Raw genomic sequence first — 13,604 nt, 5'->3', positions numbered from 1 at the left:
ACTTCAACTAAGGTTCTTCCATTTCGTGGCCCTGGCAGAACTAGGTGGCATTAGTAAAATGACCACGTCATACGGTTAGAGGGGTGCATACACCAGAGGGACCTGTGATGAACAACTTACAATACTATTGGAACCTAACGTGCATTTTCAAAAAATTGGAACTAACTTGACACCTTTGCGAAAAAATTATGACTTTTGATGCATTTTACACTACCAAATTCACGGGTAAGATTGCAATTAAATGTATATCCCTTGGGTATCAGGACGATATCTATCACGTGCCTATATTTAAAGAGGCGAAGTATCCGGTGAAAACCCTCATTCGGTGCAAACTCCATAAAAACCACGTTTAGAGTTTTTAAAAAATTCTAAAAAAATACCATATGTTGGGACTGTGATGTTCTACAAACCTGCAAAATTTCAAGTTCAAGATCAAAAGCATTTGGGAGAAATTAAAAAGAGAAATTTACAATGAATAGTGTCTGAAAAAACATTATTCATGCAGAATTTGTCTTTTTCGCTGCTACCAAACGAAATTGAGTTGAAATTTTACACATATATAAAACATCACTTTTCTAACATATGTGATTTTTTTAAGAATTTTTTGAACTTTTTTTTATGGAGTTTTCACAGTTTGCACCGTAGAGATGGTTTTCACCTATATATAAAATCTGTTCTATCTTAAATAAATATATCCCCACAAGCTATATTTAAAATCAGGTTTATCCAAATTTTAAATGTACTGTTTATCATCACAACGGAAAAGAAACAAACATACTGGTCTGAAGTGATTTCGTTTCAACAATTATATCTGGTCCAGACGGTGCAAAAATTCTAATGACGAAACTATTCATTTATACCAACGTGGTGCTTATTCAGCAGTAGATAACCAAACAAAATTCCACTTATTCACAAGGGAAAACAGTCATACCCCGCCAAAGGCCAGGCCAGGGATTCTTCATGTGAGCATTTTCTATCTCCTACACCAAGGGACGCTGTTATATCCAAAAATACGATTGAGAAAAAACTGACTGGGACAGCACTATGGTAAGTACAGTATTGCGAATTGACGGTCGAATCTTCTAGTGGCTGTCAGTTTCAGCAGCACGAGGATTAGAGTTTCAGGCAGATTCCCTTCATTGTTCGTCACTTTTTTTTTTTGGAAGAACATTGTTCGTCACTTGTCCAGTTTTGACCGTGTTACTTGCTGGATTCATTTCCTTTGGTATGCACCACCTGGATATAAGAGAAACCAGACCAAGCATCTGCATTCAGAACAAACCTTCCATATTTCATGGATTTTTTAAATGGGGACACAGAAGGAAGCAGGTGACCTTATTTGTCCAATCTAATTAGATGTCAGTGTTTAAGGAGGTACTCAAGCTAACGTCACCTTCTTGCCTTTCGATTCTCTAGCCTGCATAAAATTCATTCAGTAATTGTCCAAGTTATCTCGTGCGAAAAGGAACTATCATAGGATGGGGATATTAGAATATGCTATTCGGATATATGTATTTATATGATGTTGAATTGAGTATGAATTGGCACCTTTGTGGAAATAGACTTCCTGGACGATACAAATTCGCCAAACTCCTTATCGTACCCCCTCTTATCATCGGCTGGCGTAGAAGGTCGAGCTTTCATAGCAACAGACATGAGAAGTTCTTTGCTGATACACGGTTCTCTTTCTGGGACGCCGGTCTCTCTGCTGTTGTCCAGAACTTCATGGACAGCCGCCAACCCAGCGTCTGTTAGAATTGCCGCAAGATCAGCGCCAGTGAATCCTTCAGTTAAGGAAGCAACGTCTTCCAGAATGGCATCTTCTGCTAGTGAAACCTGCAATCAATGGAAGACATATTTGAAAAATAAACATTTTGTCATAAACTCTCACATTTTCTGATAATGAAACTGAGGGAATAAAAAGTAACATTCTTTTGTTGGCACAAGATACCAAAGTAACTGCTACTCCCTCATCCATTTTTGGGCAAATTTGAGACAAGAATTATGGAACGGAGTAGCACGTTTCAAGAGAAAAATAGGGCATCCTCTTCTAATCTGCCGAGAAGGGAGATTTTTAACTAGAAGCAAAACAAACTCACGCACAGTACACCTGAAAAACTAGAAAAATACACACATCTTCATACTCATCTTTTGACATTCACATAACTGGTGGCGTCAGTGATCCTAATACCAAATGAAACAAATATCTACATACTACCTCCGTCCCATAATTCTTGTCGTTGTTTTAGTTCAAATTTGCACTAAAACAATGACAAGAATTATGGAATGGAGGGAGTACTCATTTTCTAAAGTTCACATAACTTGTGATGTCAGAAATCTGATACTAAATCTTAGTCAGGAATCATAAAAAGGGACAACAAGACAGAAGAAACAGCAACATAACAACATTTTTAAACCAACTCTCACCGTTCGAGAATGCACTTTCAGGATTTCCAAACGCTCGTCCCATCGTGGAAAATCACAAAAGACAAGACGATCAAATCTTCCAGGCCGCAAGAGTGCAGCATCAATTAATTGTGGTTTACTACACATAAGAAACCAACAACATCATTATAAATGGAAGGCAACTAAGTTGTCATTGGCAAAATTTAGCCATCACAGCATTTCATCCTACTGGCTGAACTCTTAATAAGAACAGTCTATGACTGCTCAATATTGTCAACTTTCAGAAATATTCCACTTCAAATAGAGACTGCAATATTTCTTGCTTTTAGAGATAACCTCGTAGCAGCGAAGACAAATACTCCAGTCAAGGTTTCCACGCCATCTAGTTCAGTCAAGAACTGCACATATACAATTAAAACAATATGTATTATGACAAGAAAGTAATTAGATAAATTTCTGCCTTTCCGAGAAAAGATCCACCTAAAGCATTTACTGAGTACCAACAAACGCACAGTTCCTTGCCTGATTAACAACACGATCAGAAACTCCAGCACTGTGTGTTCCCCGTTGGGGTGCAATAGAGTCAAATTCATCAAAGAATAGCAGGCAAGGTGCTGCTGCTGCTGCCTTTGCAAAAAAGTCACGAACCTGGAATCAACTTATTAATAGCAGAAACAGAACAGACCATGGTGATCGACTCGGTAAGACAGGTCTGGGTAATACGAGATGCAACAAAATGCCATAAGCACTAAATCTTTAAATATCAATGCATGCAACTAGAAAGAGGGCAAAAGAAAATACAAGAAATCACATATCGTGTAAAAAGAGAAGTTCCTTACAGATTGCTCAGAAGAACCGATGTACTTATTCAACAGCTCTGGACCCTTGACTGAAATGAACCGCAGAGAACAAGCTGCAGCAGCAGCTCTCACAATATGTGTTTTGCCACATCCAGGTGGTCCATACAGGAGGATATTTGATCGCAACCGGACAGGTGCCTTAGTAAAGACGTTTGGGTATTTTGATGGTAATTCAAGAGTCTATAAGGAAAATAATATAAGTAAGAGCATCTTACACATGTACAAAAACAGATGGTGCATAGAAATAGATAGTATTCTACAAGCATATAACTTAAAAAACAGTGTCCTGGTTCATTAACATGAGCCAGACGGGAACACAACTTATTTTGAAAATATATTGAATTATCCCCTTGAAATTTGAATATAACCAATAACTTTTGTTAATAACATATTCGAAAGGCACCTATAAATTACAGTGAAGGGATTCTTAAAAGTTCAGATTGGGAAGTTGGCTCATGGAGATAATGTGTTTGTCTTTCTTTTTTTGTGGGGAATGTGTTTATCTTCTTTTTTTTTGTGGGGAATTCACATTCATACCCCTCCCTACCAACCAACAACCACTATATACACCAGCGGAAATTAATCACCGTCATCATCTCTTATAGCTTACCGTTCCCAAAAAGGAAGCATCAATGGTGCTATTGTCTAGTTAATAAAACTTTGGAAACCCAAAACAGAGAAATTAACAGAACTTTTACAGCCAGGAAGATTTGGTGTTGTGAGCTACCTATGTTTAAAGTCTATTGATAGTGTTCGGGAAAACACCTGTTTATAGCACAATGGAATAGCAATTTACGCTATCTAAAAAATCAAGAAATATGCACCTCTTTAATAATAGTTACTGCTTCATTAAGCCCCCCAACATCTTCCCAACCGCCATCATTACCATCAGGAGCATACTTTGAAAGATCACGCATGGCAACTGGAAGGAAGTCATGCAATGCTCTCAAGAAGTCTTCCTTCATCAGTGTTGGTTTCATAGAGTTCAAATAGGCAGAAGGAAGAACAAAGCGAGAAGCAGCAGCATGCACAGCCCTGTCAACCAAAATCTCCTGCAATCGAACGGTATATAGGTTTAAGATGCAGATTGGTCACACAGCTCAGTCCATATGTCAAAGCATTTATCTGCTAGACCTACCCCTATGTCAAAGCATTTGGTAATATGGCATGGTGCCATATGACAAATGCTACACGATTGAGCCTAAAGTATATTGTGTGATTATGAGAGGAATTATAAAATCTATTTTTTGTACAGGCTTGTTGGTATCCAGGAGTCGATAAAAAGCATCTGTATAGTAAAAGATAACATTACCAAGTCATATGCATCATAGCCATCACATTTTGATGCTACTTCTGAAAGAACTTCCTCAGAACAATGTAACTCATGCACCTCAACATGATGTTTCAACAGTGCTTCACGCTCAGGAATGGCAAGAGCACGAAGCTCAATGTGGAAATCAAATCTCCCTGTGGAATTTCTTGTTAGTTCGTCAGAAATAGGTGTCATAACTCAAAACTTGAAGAAAAGTAGATAAGTGAATAACCAGAGGAAGTTAGCTCTTGAGGAAGACTCTGAAGTGATTGAACTGAAGCCATTAGTGCAATAGGTCCATATCCACATGAATTCTGAGTCTTATCCTAGTAAGAAGACATGGCCATACTAAGTAATTGGAATACACTGCTGCAAATATTGAGACGTGAGTAAAAGAAATGGGAGCATGTTCTTACCTTGTACTCGTCCATGATGTCAGCAAAGTATCTCACTAAAGAATCAGAAGAACTGGATGATTGAGATACTTGAGGATCTGAAGAAACTGAAATCACATTGTCTAGATCATCAAATATGATAACCGAAGGTGAATGCAGCAGAGCCTCAGAAATGCTGTCTTCAATTGTCTGCCTTGCCTCCTTAGCCTTACCAAGCGCAAGTTTGGAACAATCCATGTATACTCTGCTCTTAAGAACAAAGTCAACTTTTAGTGATATATTATAACAGCTCGGTATAAACAGATTGCAGAGGGGTTTACATGTGTGCTAGTATCTCTTTATGGTCCTCAAAATATTTTGCAGCAGTCCTTATTAAAGCCGTTTTCCCAGAACCCTTCAAAAGAAAATAAAGTTAATCAAATTTGTGAAGAAAAAAGAAATCATGAAGCTCAAGTAAAATCAATAATAACCAAGACACAAAAGGTTGCCAACATAGGCGTCAAATTTCACAACAGAATTCCAGTCAAAAAAAAGTTTCATAGCAGAAACTGGACACTGTTACTTACTCGAGGACCATGGACAAGAACATGTCCAGGAAAGGGGAACTTTATTCTGTTAAATAAGCTCAGAGCAGTTGATGACAAGAGCACAGATAGCCCTTCAAAAAAAGCAAAGCATGAAAACATGAAGTGGCCAACAATAAAGGCAATACTTTTATGTAATGTCTGGAAAACAAATAAATTTTAAAACGTAACTGCTTGAATATGTAGTTTAAGAAAGAGAATACTTTTTGTCACATCTGATATTGCAGTCTCCATCCATCCTAAAGAACATTGAGTCAACTTGGAAGCATTGTTGAAGCCATCATCCATTATGGAATCAACAGATATAGCCTCACCCAGCTCTACCTTCCCAAAATTCAGTTCCAAGTTTTCTAGGTCATCAGTTCGAGCATTCCAAGATATCTCAACATTTTCTTGTGAATTGTTGTAACCAGAGTTCTCAAAAGCAATTGTTAGCAGGTATAGAAACTCAACTCCTCTGTTTTGTTTCTGATCCACCACTTCAAAATGGATCAAAACTTTGGCTGGTAAAACTACTGAACTCATCTCAGAAGTTTCAGCATGTAGGCCCATTTCTTTCAGCTGCCCAATAAGCCAATGTTTAATAAGAACCTTCTGTTCTGACATGGATTCAGAAGTGCTATTGACAGCTGCACTCAAAATATCTTCGCTGTTACGAGCATCCTGAAAGGAATCACCATTTTCAGAATGAATTCTGGTTTTCCTCCATGTATCCATTTCTTGGCTGCCTAAATCACTGTTATCATGCTCATCTTTTCCATGTTTGTTAAAACGTAAAGGAGAAATTGTTATTACAGGCTCATCCTTCTTAACATTAGCAGAACATGTTTTCACATAAACCCCTGGAAAGGAAAACACCATTTAAGATAATTGTAAAGCAGCTTACAAGATTCAACTATGGACTGGAAAAATGGCTATCGGGAAATATTCAAATCAGTCTACAGAGTAAACTGGTTGGTTCTTGATATATGAAAGGAAGGCCTACTCGCTGAACTTACATGAATGAGTGTCTGCACTTATGAAGTGACGAAGGGACGGGGGCAGCATAACATGCCCTTTGGCAACAGTGTCTGAGAATAAGACATAGACCGCCATTTCTTGGTCCCTTTCTTTGGGTGCCAAAACACCCTTCTTTTGTGCACCTTCTTTTCCTTTTTGAATACCCTTCGGTGACGATTTAGATGAAATAGTGACCAACTGGAGATTGCCAAGTGAAGTCCTTGCAGCTGTATCTGGATGTATCAGCACAGCACAGCTCAGAACTACCCCTAGTTCAATGCCCTTATATTTGAATTTATGTGCATACTTATTATCTGCTGCTTGAACACGCAAGAGTGCCTTTGTTTGAACTTGTTCGTTCAGTGAACTTTGCTTTTGCACATCCTTGTATTTCTCTTTTCGTTTCTTGGGTGCCACAGCAACTTCAGTTCCAGGTACAAGTTGAACTAAAAAAGGCACCATAGATCATTAGAAATAAGTAGGAAGGAAACAAACCTGGAAAACATGACTTCGAAAATCAATGAAGCAAAAGAAGCATACCAACTGACTTCTTGGGAGTAGATGATACCACAACAAACTTGACAATATTATGGCCATCCAACCACAGCGGGAATTTCATACCCTCGTAAACAATGCCGACCTAGTTTGAGGAAGCAATTTAAATTTTATACTCGTACATCACAGCTGAAAATGGATTTCCATATAAGAAATATAGAAAATAATGAAGTGTGTTATACGGATCATTTAAGTTTATCACCAGGCCTGAATTACAGTTGGGACAACATATGATCAAGAAAGATATTTTCTGACAGAACTTAAACTTCATTACGTTTAACTGGCAATATGGATATCAGCAAAGTGAGATGGAACCAGCAAGCACATGAAACAAACTAACTAATGCAGAAAATTAAGAATACCTGCTGCAAGATTGTTTCTTCAGCCAAATCAGCACGGCTCTCCAGTATCTCCCAATCATCCTCGCTGAAGGGTTCTATACTGACCGAGTCAGCTCTGGTCAGAGAGCGAGCCACGCTCAGTTGAGCTATTGTTCCATCTGGCAATGAAATGCACTCCGCCAACTCCTGTGCGACCTGCAAGGCTCCACCATTTGATGTCATACTGCAAATATCTGAAGCATATTTTCTGCATATTATAACATATATAAGCATCCTTAAGGTCACTAAAATTGAGAACAAATCGGACAGGATCGTCACAATTCTGCACACGGAGTTGCCAATTTACAAACTAGTACCCGATTGGCGTTGACAATAAACAGACAGATCTCGATGGTTTCCACCCCATGCAACTCCACAAAAGCTCACCCAGAGAACTGCTTGGTACAATTCTATAAATTCTCTCCACGCAGGGGGTGAGCTCCGCAGGGAACGGAAGTCTGCTAAGGCGAAGGCAATCACAACGAATAAACCAGATTGAAAATGCTCCCCAAGCAAGCACTCAATAGCAATTCAGCGGAGGATCGCACTTCCGCCTCTAGAGACCCTCAACCTATCCAACAAGGAGCCAGCCACGGCTGTCAACTCCGCACGGGGTTCAGGTGGGATGGAAGGGGGTGGATGACCTCGATGGCGCGGGACCGGGACGCGGCGCCGGACCAGGCGAGGGACCACCGCGCGCGGGCGGGGGAGCGGAGGTCGAGCGCGAGCACGGGCGGGAGGTCGCCGGTGGCGGAGGTGCGGGAGAGGGCCTGGATGAGGTGCAGCGGCAGCGCGACGAAGCAGCTCCGGGCGCCCCCCACGACGCGCACCTCCACCTCCATCCCACCACCGCTCGCCATGGCTGCCTTTGCCCTTCTCTGTCTCTCTCTGACTCTCTTCTTCTGTTCCGTTTGGTCAACAGAAGTCAACGAGTTGCTGATTTATACACGGAGAAATCTTTAATGGCACACGTGTGCCATTTATAGAATATAGGTAGGAGAAGAAGTAGCTTGGGAACTTGGAACACATCAAATTTATTGCAAAATTCAATAGAAAATTGGTTGAAATAGTTTTATAGAAACAGTTTAATTTTCGCGGCAACCTTCGGAAAAGATATGTTGTGTCTTTTTTATTCGTAGAATTTTTGAAAACGTAGGAATAGACAGAAGAAGAAAAGAATAATGGTCGACTTGTAAGAAAAGAATAATGGTCGACTTGTATTATTAATATTGTTTGATTACACGAACGAGAAAAACATGAGTACTTACTAAAGGCAACACTAAAATTCCCTAAAAATACACCCAAGAAGACCATAAATCATTTTAAGATGTCGGAGTAAGTGGGATTTATTTTATATGAAATGTGAAGCAAATTATTCCACAAGAAAATTTCCCGAAGAGCAGAATCCCCTACAATTATTATTTTGAAAATTCTCTGAATCAAGAAGCCCTCCCAATTACAAGCTGATTTAACAACAGCAAAGCTACAATCGCATTCTTCAGATACATTTGTTGAACAAAGTTTGACACACTGGTAACTTAAATCTCATCTCAAATTTAAATTTCCAGTTAAACGAAGCTATTGGCTGCTAATACTGAAGGGAAAAACAATTTTTACATCAAAGCCAGTTTGGCTCTTCTGCTTGTGCTTCCAGATTTCTTTATCCTCCCAAGAAAGAGAATGTTTATGTTTCAGTTCAGACATGGCTGTGTGCATCGATTGATGCAGAAGACGAAGGTATACCCTCCTTTTTGGAAAAAAAATGTTTCAGTTCAGATGCCAAAGCAAATGTCCCTACAGATCCTTCTGCTTGCAGGTCAGCTGCAGAGTCTTTGGCCCCCTGATTGTTCAGATGCCATGGTGGGTGCCATGTGGCATGGTAGCTGTGATCCAGCAACACGGCGGCAGCGGCAAATGGTGTGCCGAGACTTCACCTGTTGGACGGCGGGTTCTTATGAGACGTCCCTGGAGCGAACACCGGAAGCGACTCGGCTGCTCGCCCCCTGATCTCCCCCTGGTCGGCATTGAGCTCCCTCATGTCATCCGGCCGCGCTCTCGCATTCGCTTCACTCGTTCGAGATTCAGCAGCAGCACCGAGAACAGGGCCGCCAAAGAATATCGACTGTCCGGAGTATGTGAGCCTCTCGGAAGGCTGTCCGGACGGCATTGCCGACGAAGAGGCGTTCATGGGTGCCAGGGTTCTGCCTGCCTCGCCACCTGTGTTCGCCAAGAAGCGTGTCGTTCTCACCTGTTGATCAGCAGCAGCTCCCCCAGGTCTCGAAGGTGCCGGTGCCACTGAAACATACCGACCAGCGTCTTGATCCCAAACTACAGATGCTCTTCGGTTCTCCCGGACATGGGGTGTCGCTGCAGACCGGAACATCAGATTGGTTGCCTGCATAGTTGGAAGAACAGGCGGCCTTGGTATCGCTGGCGCAGGCCTTTCCGGTGGCGGTGGCATATGGGGTGGCGCATTAGCCTGTGCATGAGGTGCAAGCTTGTGGAGGTGCACTGGGCTGCTCATACTGCTAGCGTCCTGCGTTCCCGTCTCGCAGTCGTCCTCCTGGCTCGCAAGGCACCGAGGAGAAGGCGGTTTCGGACTGCCCTTCTGTTCCCTCGACGCACTGTAATCGATGCTCGTGCTGCTCCTGACACTGACATTGCCACTGGAGCTCCGGTCAGCGTCATGGCCCCCGCCGTGGGCATCTATGGGCCGGAGCACCGAGGAGGATGCCCGAGCTCTTGCCACGGCTTTCATCGCCTCGTTGCCGTCCAGCTTTGCAAGCTTCCAGGCACTGATTTTGACTTGCTTCTTCGCTTTGCTTGCCCTTTCAGTGTGTCCTCCAGCGTCAGGGTCGACAGTAGATGGTATATTGCCACGCTCCAAATGTGGGATAACTTCATCCTGATTCAAAGTTGGCAGAACAACATAACTCAGCAATAATGCCTCCAAAAAGTTTATCATGCACTATTTCTACAATGTCTTACTGAAACGAGAAGATATAATGTCAGATTGTTTAGCAGGTTCTAAATCACAAGGTGGTCTGCTTGGCGCTCAAAATTACCTGATCAATGAAAACCCTTGGAGGCGTGCACCATGCACCCTTGTAGTGAAGACCAAGTGAGCTTCCGGCGCTGAATCCAGTGGTTGCTGAATTCGTTGGGGAATTAATAATGTTTACACCCTGTTCTTCTTCATCATCTTGAGGTGCTTCACTCATAGCTCTCATCGCAACAACATATTCATAAGTCGTGATCCCCTGATGCACATCAAGAAAATGCAATATAATGAGACAACCAAACAGTACAACCTTTGGGTACATGCGTTGCTTGGCGGGAACGGCAAGACAACCTTTCTGATCAATAGCATGTGGAAGAAGAAAAGTTCTCCTAAAGGTACGCAAGCAACTAGAGAAAGAAGAGTAAATATGCCCTGCACATCAGAAATATACATTCAGTTAGCTAACAGCAAGTCGATGCTCTAATGAGAGAAAAGGAAAACAAAGGAACTGTGACTAATACTTCCAGACCTATACAGTTGTATACGTCTAACCGTGATCTCCAATATTTGCTAATTACACTAAAAGAGGATGAGAATTTCGGCTACAACTTACTACAATAGTTACAAAGGGGGGACGAGTTAAACCGTTGCCAAGCTTGTCTTGAATAATTATTTCTGCATTCTTGTTGACGAAGCATAAAACAAGAACAGCAATGCCTACTCCAAGTTCAATAGCAAGCTGCCATACAAGAGATTATAAATAGATTTAGTTTAGCAAACAGATGAATAAACTAATGTTTAGGTGTAAAAGAAGGTGATGTATGATGTTAAATATGTGTTTACGATGAAGATTAGGTAATGCCACTTTACAGACCCAGAGGAGGCTGGTAATCATCAGGGCAATAAATGTGAAATAGTTCTTGTGTCCGACACAGTTATTTAGCCACTGCAAAAGATGCAAACATATCAGGTAAGCAAATTAAAACAGAAGAAAATCAAAGTGTAAGAAATACCCGACAGTGGTGATCAAATCCATCCACACACTTGTCACAACTTCTGCAGTGTTTACTGAAGTGACGAACCTGAAAATTTATCTTCTAAATTAGCAAAGGCCTCTCTTTGAAATTAGCAAGACCTGACAGCACAAGTTTCCAGTTTTTTACTTTCGCCAAAGTTAGTGCAGCGACTAAACAAATAAAACCTACTCACTAAAACTGAGACACGAGCAGTTACGTAGTTCAAACCTTGAACATCAACATATATGGGCGTACCTCGGCATTACATAACGTACAAAACAATGCATCTTCTACATCAACTTCATGATCTGAATCGTCAAACTTCCTACAATCCTCCTTGACAAACAAAGCACAAATAAGCCCTCTAAGAAAGCAGCAACCTGAACTTCCTGGCGGTGGTGCTCTTGAATTTAGATTTGTATCTCCAGCAGCTAAACCACGACCATCTACAGAGCTCCTACAAATAGATGCTGGGGAGTTTGTCGCAGTATCAGCTTTTGTTCGCAAATTCATGCCCTGCAAGCCAGTGTTATTTTCTGTTGCATTGCAGAAGCCTTCCTCAAACTTCGACATGATTCCAGGATCAGCAGGGTTTATACTAGTGCACCGAATATAAAGGATGAAGACAGCAAATGCCTGAAAGAGTTTCCGTTAAGAGGAAAGGCGGTAAATGCATGGCACATATAGTTTTCACTGAATTATGAGAATGCAGTATTAGGTGTCGTTTGGCAGGCTTACCACAGGAGTATAGATACCAACTGCAAGATACTCAAGGATTTTCTTTCCCAGAAACGGCGCAAAAAAGGCATAAAATGCAATCACCAAAAGGAAGAACACCGTAATTGCAACGATCTGTTTAATAAGAGAGTACGAACATTGTCATCCCCCCTGCTCAAATTATTGAAGTTGGCTACTTCGAGACGAATTTGGAATTTCTAACAGCCTAGCTGCTAGGGCGAACTGAGAAAGGCAGGGGCAATAAAAAAACATGTGTAGGTGAAAAATAACTGCATATGACTACTGATCGATAGCAGAACTTTTCAAAATGCATCGACCAATTTGAAAATTTTATATGCATTACTTTCTGACATGGCACAAATTTGATATATATTGCCACCTAAAGAGATATCACCCGAAATCTCCATTTGTTTTTCCTCACCCTCTTTTTCCAGAACGCATAATTCGCTCAAATCTTAAACATGTCAGAAAATTCCCTTTTGCAAAATAATAATAATAAAATGTTGCCTCCAGAATCATTCTTACCTCCTACAGATTAGTTCTGTAATCACTACGTTAGGCAAATACCCTCCCCCCCCCCCCCCCCCCCCCCCTCAAGCACACACACAGGACGGCAGTTTCAGAATAAAAACTCACAGTTACTTGAAATTCTTCCTACTGATCTACACAGGGGAGGCAAAGGCCGCCACTTTCTTGCAAGGAACTAAACTCTCCCAGTATTTAGATGTGACCCTAGACACTGCATCCCATAAAGAACGGCAAGGAAGAAGAGGAATATGCCAACGGAAAATCGCACCTGGAATGTGTGTGCTGGGAGTTGCCATCCATTCTTCCTCGCCATGGCCCTCTCTATCTCTATCTCTATCTGATCTCTTCCCTCTCCTGTTCCTCTATCGCTATCTCTTTCTGATCTCTTTCCTCTCTCTCCGCCTTTTGCCCTGGTTTCTAGAGGGCAGTTCAAGACCCAGAGACGAACAGAACAAGGCTGCAGATTTCTTTATAAGAAGAAAGAAAGAAAGAAAAAGAAGGAAGCTCACTCTTTCTCTCTCTTTCTCCTTGTTTCCTGGCGATTATCTGTTGATTTCCGTTTCTTTCTCGGCGTTGGTTAGCTGGGAATCGGTCGAAGATTTAGGAGGAATCTTGCAGACAGAGAGAGTGAAAAGAAGAATAAGCCAAGGGAGGCCGGAGGCAGTTTCAGAACTGACACTGTACAGCGGAGACTGAGCTCACTCTCTATTCCGGGATAAATAAATGCCAGGTGAATTCGTGCTGGACACGTGGCATCTGCAAAAATTTACTGCATTTTCTACAGTAATAATTGAAATGAGCTCTCTCTTTTTATTTGGAACGCATGGCAG

At 41.4% G+C, this 13,604-nt stretch overlaps 2 protein-coding genes across 7 annotated transcripts; both read right to left on the bottom strand.

Moving 5' to 3' along the window:
- Window positions 1-812: 812 nt before the first annotated feature.
- On the bottom strand, window positions 813-8,406 carry LOC100821633 (peroxisome biogenesis protein 1). 3 transcript variants are annotated; one of them, XM_003574869.4, is made up of 18 exons: window positions 8,136-8,406; window positions 7,474-7,647; window positions 7,097-7,196; window positions 6,556-7,002; window positions 5,761-6,399; window positions 5,540-5,631; window positions 5,294-5,367; window positions 4,995-5,217; window positions 4,811-4,904; window positions 4,579-4,733; window positions 4,091-4,318; window positions 3,246-3,446; window positions 2,929-3,054; window positions 2,743-2,804; window positions 2,428-2,545; window positions 1,549-1,836; window positions 1,335-1,417; window positions 813-1,236 (listed from the first exon to the last, which is right to left on the bottom strand). In XM_003574869.4, exons 1-17 carry the CDS (start codon window positions 8,349-8,351, stop codon window positions 1,379-1,381), a joined length of 3,276 nt encoding a protein of 1,091 aa, XP_003574917.1. In that variant the 5' UTR covers window positions 8,352-8,406; the 3' UTR covers window positions 813-1,236; window positions 1,335-1,378. The 3 variants fall into 3 exon arrangements, with proteins under 3 accessions (XP_003574917.1, XP_024316526.1, XP_024316527.1); XM_024460758.1 differs by having other exon boundaries at window positions 2,929-3,033; XM_024460759.1 differs by lacking the exon at window positions 8,136-8,406 and adding an exon at window positions 7,809-8,073 and having other exon boundaries at window positions 7,474-7,699.
- A 520-nt stretch (window positions 8,407-8,926) lies between these two features.
- On the bottom strand, window positions 8,927-13,466 carry LOC100821331 (probable protein S-acyltransferase 19). 4 transcript variants are annotated; one of them, XM_014900098.2, is made up of 10 exons: window positions 13,284-13,466; window positions 13,043-13,191; window positions 12,247-12,360; window positions 11,764-12,144; window positions 11,506-11,574; window positions 11,367-11,438; window positions 11,106-11,231; window positions 10,844-10,924; window positions 10,557-10,751; window positions 8,927-10,396 (listed from the first exon to the last, which is right to left on the bottom strand). In XM_014900098.2, the coding sequence occupies exons 2-10, from the start codon at window positions 13,085-13,087 to the stop codon at window positions 9,422-9,424; spliced, it is 2,058 nt and encodes a 685-aa protein (XP_014755584.1). In that variant the 5' UTR covers window positions 13,088-13,191; window positions 13,284-13,466; the 3' UTR covers window positions 8,927-9,421. The 4 variants fall into 4 exon arrangements, with proteins under 4 accessions (XP_014755584.1, XP_010235399.1, XP_003574916.1 ...); XM_010237097.3 differs by having other exon boundaries at window positions 13,043-13,184; XM_003574868.4 differs by having other exon boundaries at window positions 13,043-13,466.
- Window positions 13,467-13,604: the final 138 nt, after the last annotated feature.

Source organism: Brachypodium distachyon, chromosome 3, assembly GCF_000005505.3.
Source record: "Brachypodium distachyon strain Bd21 chromosome 3, Brachypodium_distachyon_v3.0, whole genome shotgun sequence".
NCBI lineage: Eukaryota > Viridiplantae > Streptophyta > Magnoliopsida > Poales > Poaceae > Brachypodium > Brachypodium distachyon.
The sequence above is the reverse complement of the archived record's forward strand: the minus strand, read 5'-3'. Positions and strand labels throughout refer to the sequence as shown.

Excerpts from the sequence above, each read along its gene's own strand:
- LOC100821331 (XM_003574868.4), bottom strand. The coding sequence starts at position 13,087 with ATGGCGAGGAAGAATGGATGGCAACTCCCAGCACACACATTCCAG. Across the intron at positions 11,575-11,763 it reads GTACGTTATGTAATGCCGAG|GTTCGTCACTTCAGTAAACA; the intron begins GTACGCCCATAT and ends ATAAATTTTCAG. Across the intron at positions 10,925-11,105 it reads CCCCCTTTGTAACTATTGTA|GGCATATTTACTCTTCTTTC; the intron begins GTAAGTTGTAGC and ends TCTGATGTGCAG.
- LOC100821633 (XM_003574869.4), bottom strand. The coding sequence starts at position 8,351 with ATGGCGAGCGGTGGTGGGATGGAGGTGGAGGTGCGCGTCGTGGGGGGC. Across the intron at positions 7,648-8,135 it reads CCCGGTCCCGCGCCATCGAG|GTCGCACAGGAGTTGGCGGA; the intron begins GTCATCCACCCC and ends GGAGCCTTGCAG. Across the intron at positions 7,003-7,096 it reads TACTCCCAAGAAGTCAGTTG|TTCAACTTGTACCTGGAACT; the intron begins GTATGCTTCTTT and ends TGCCTTTTTTAG.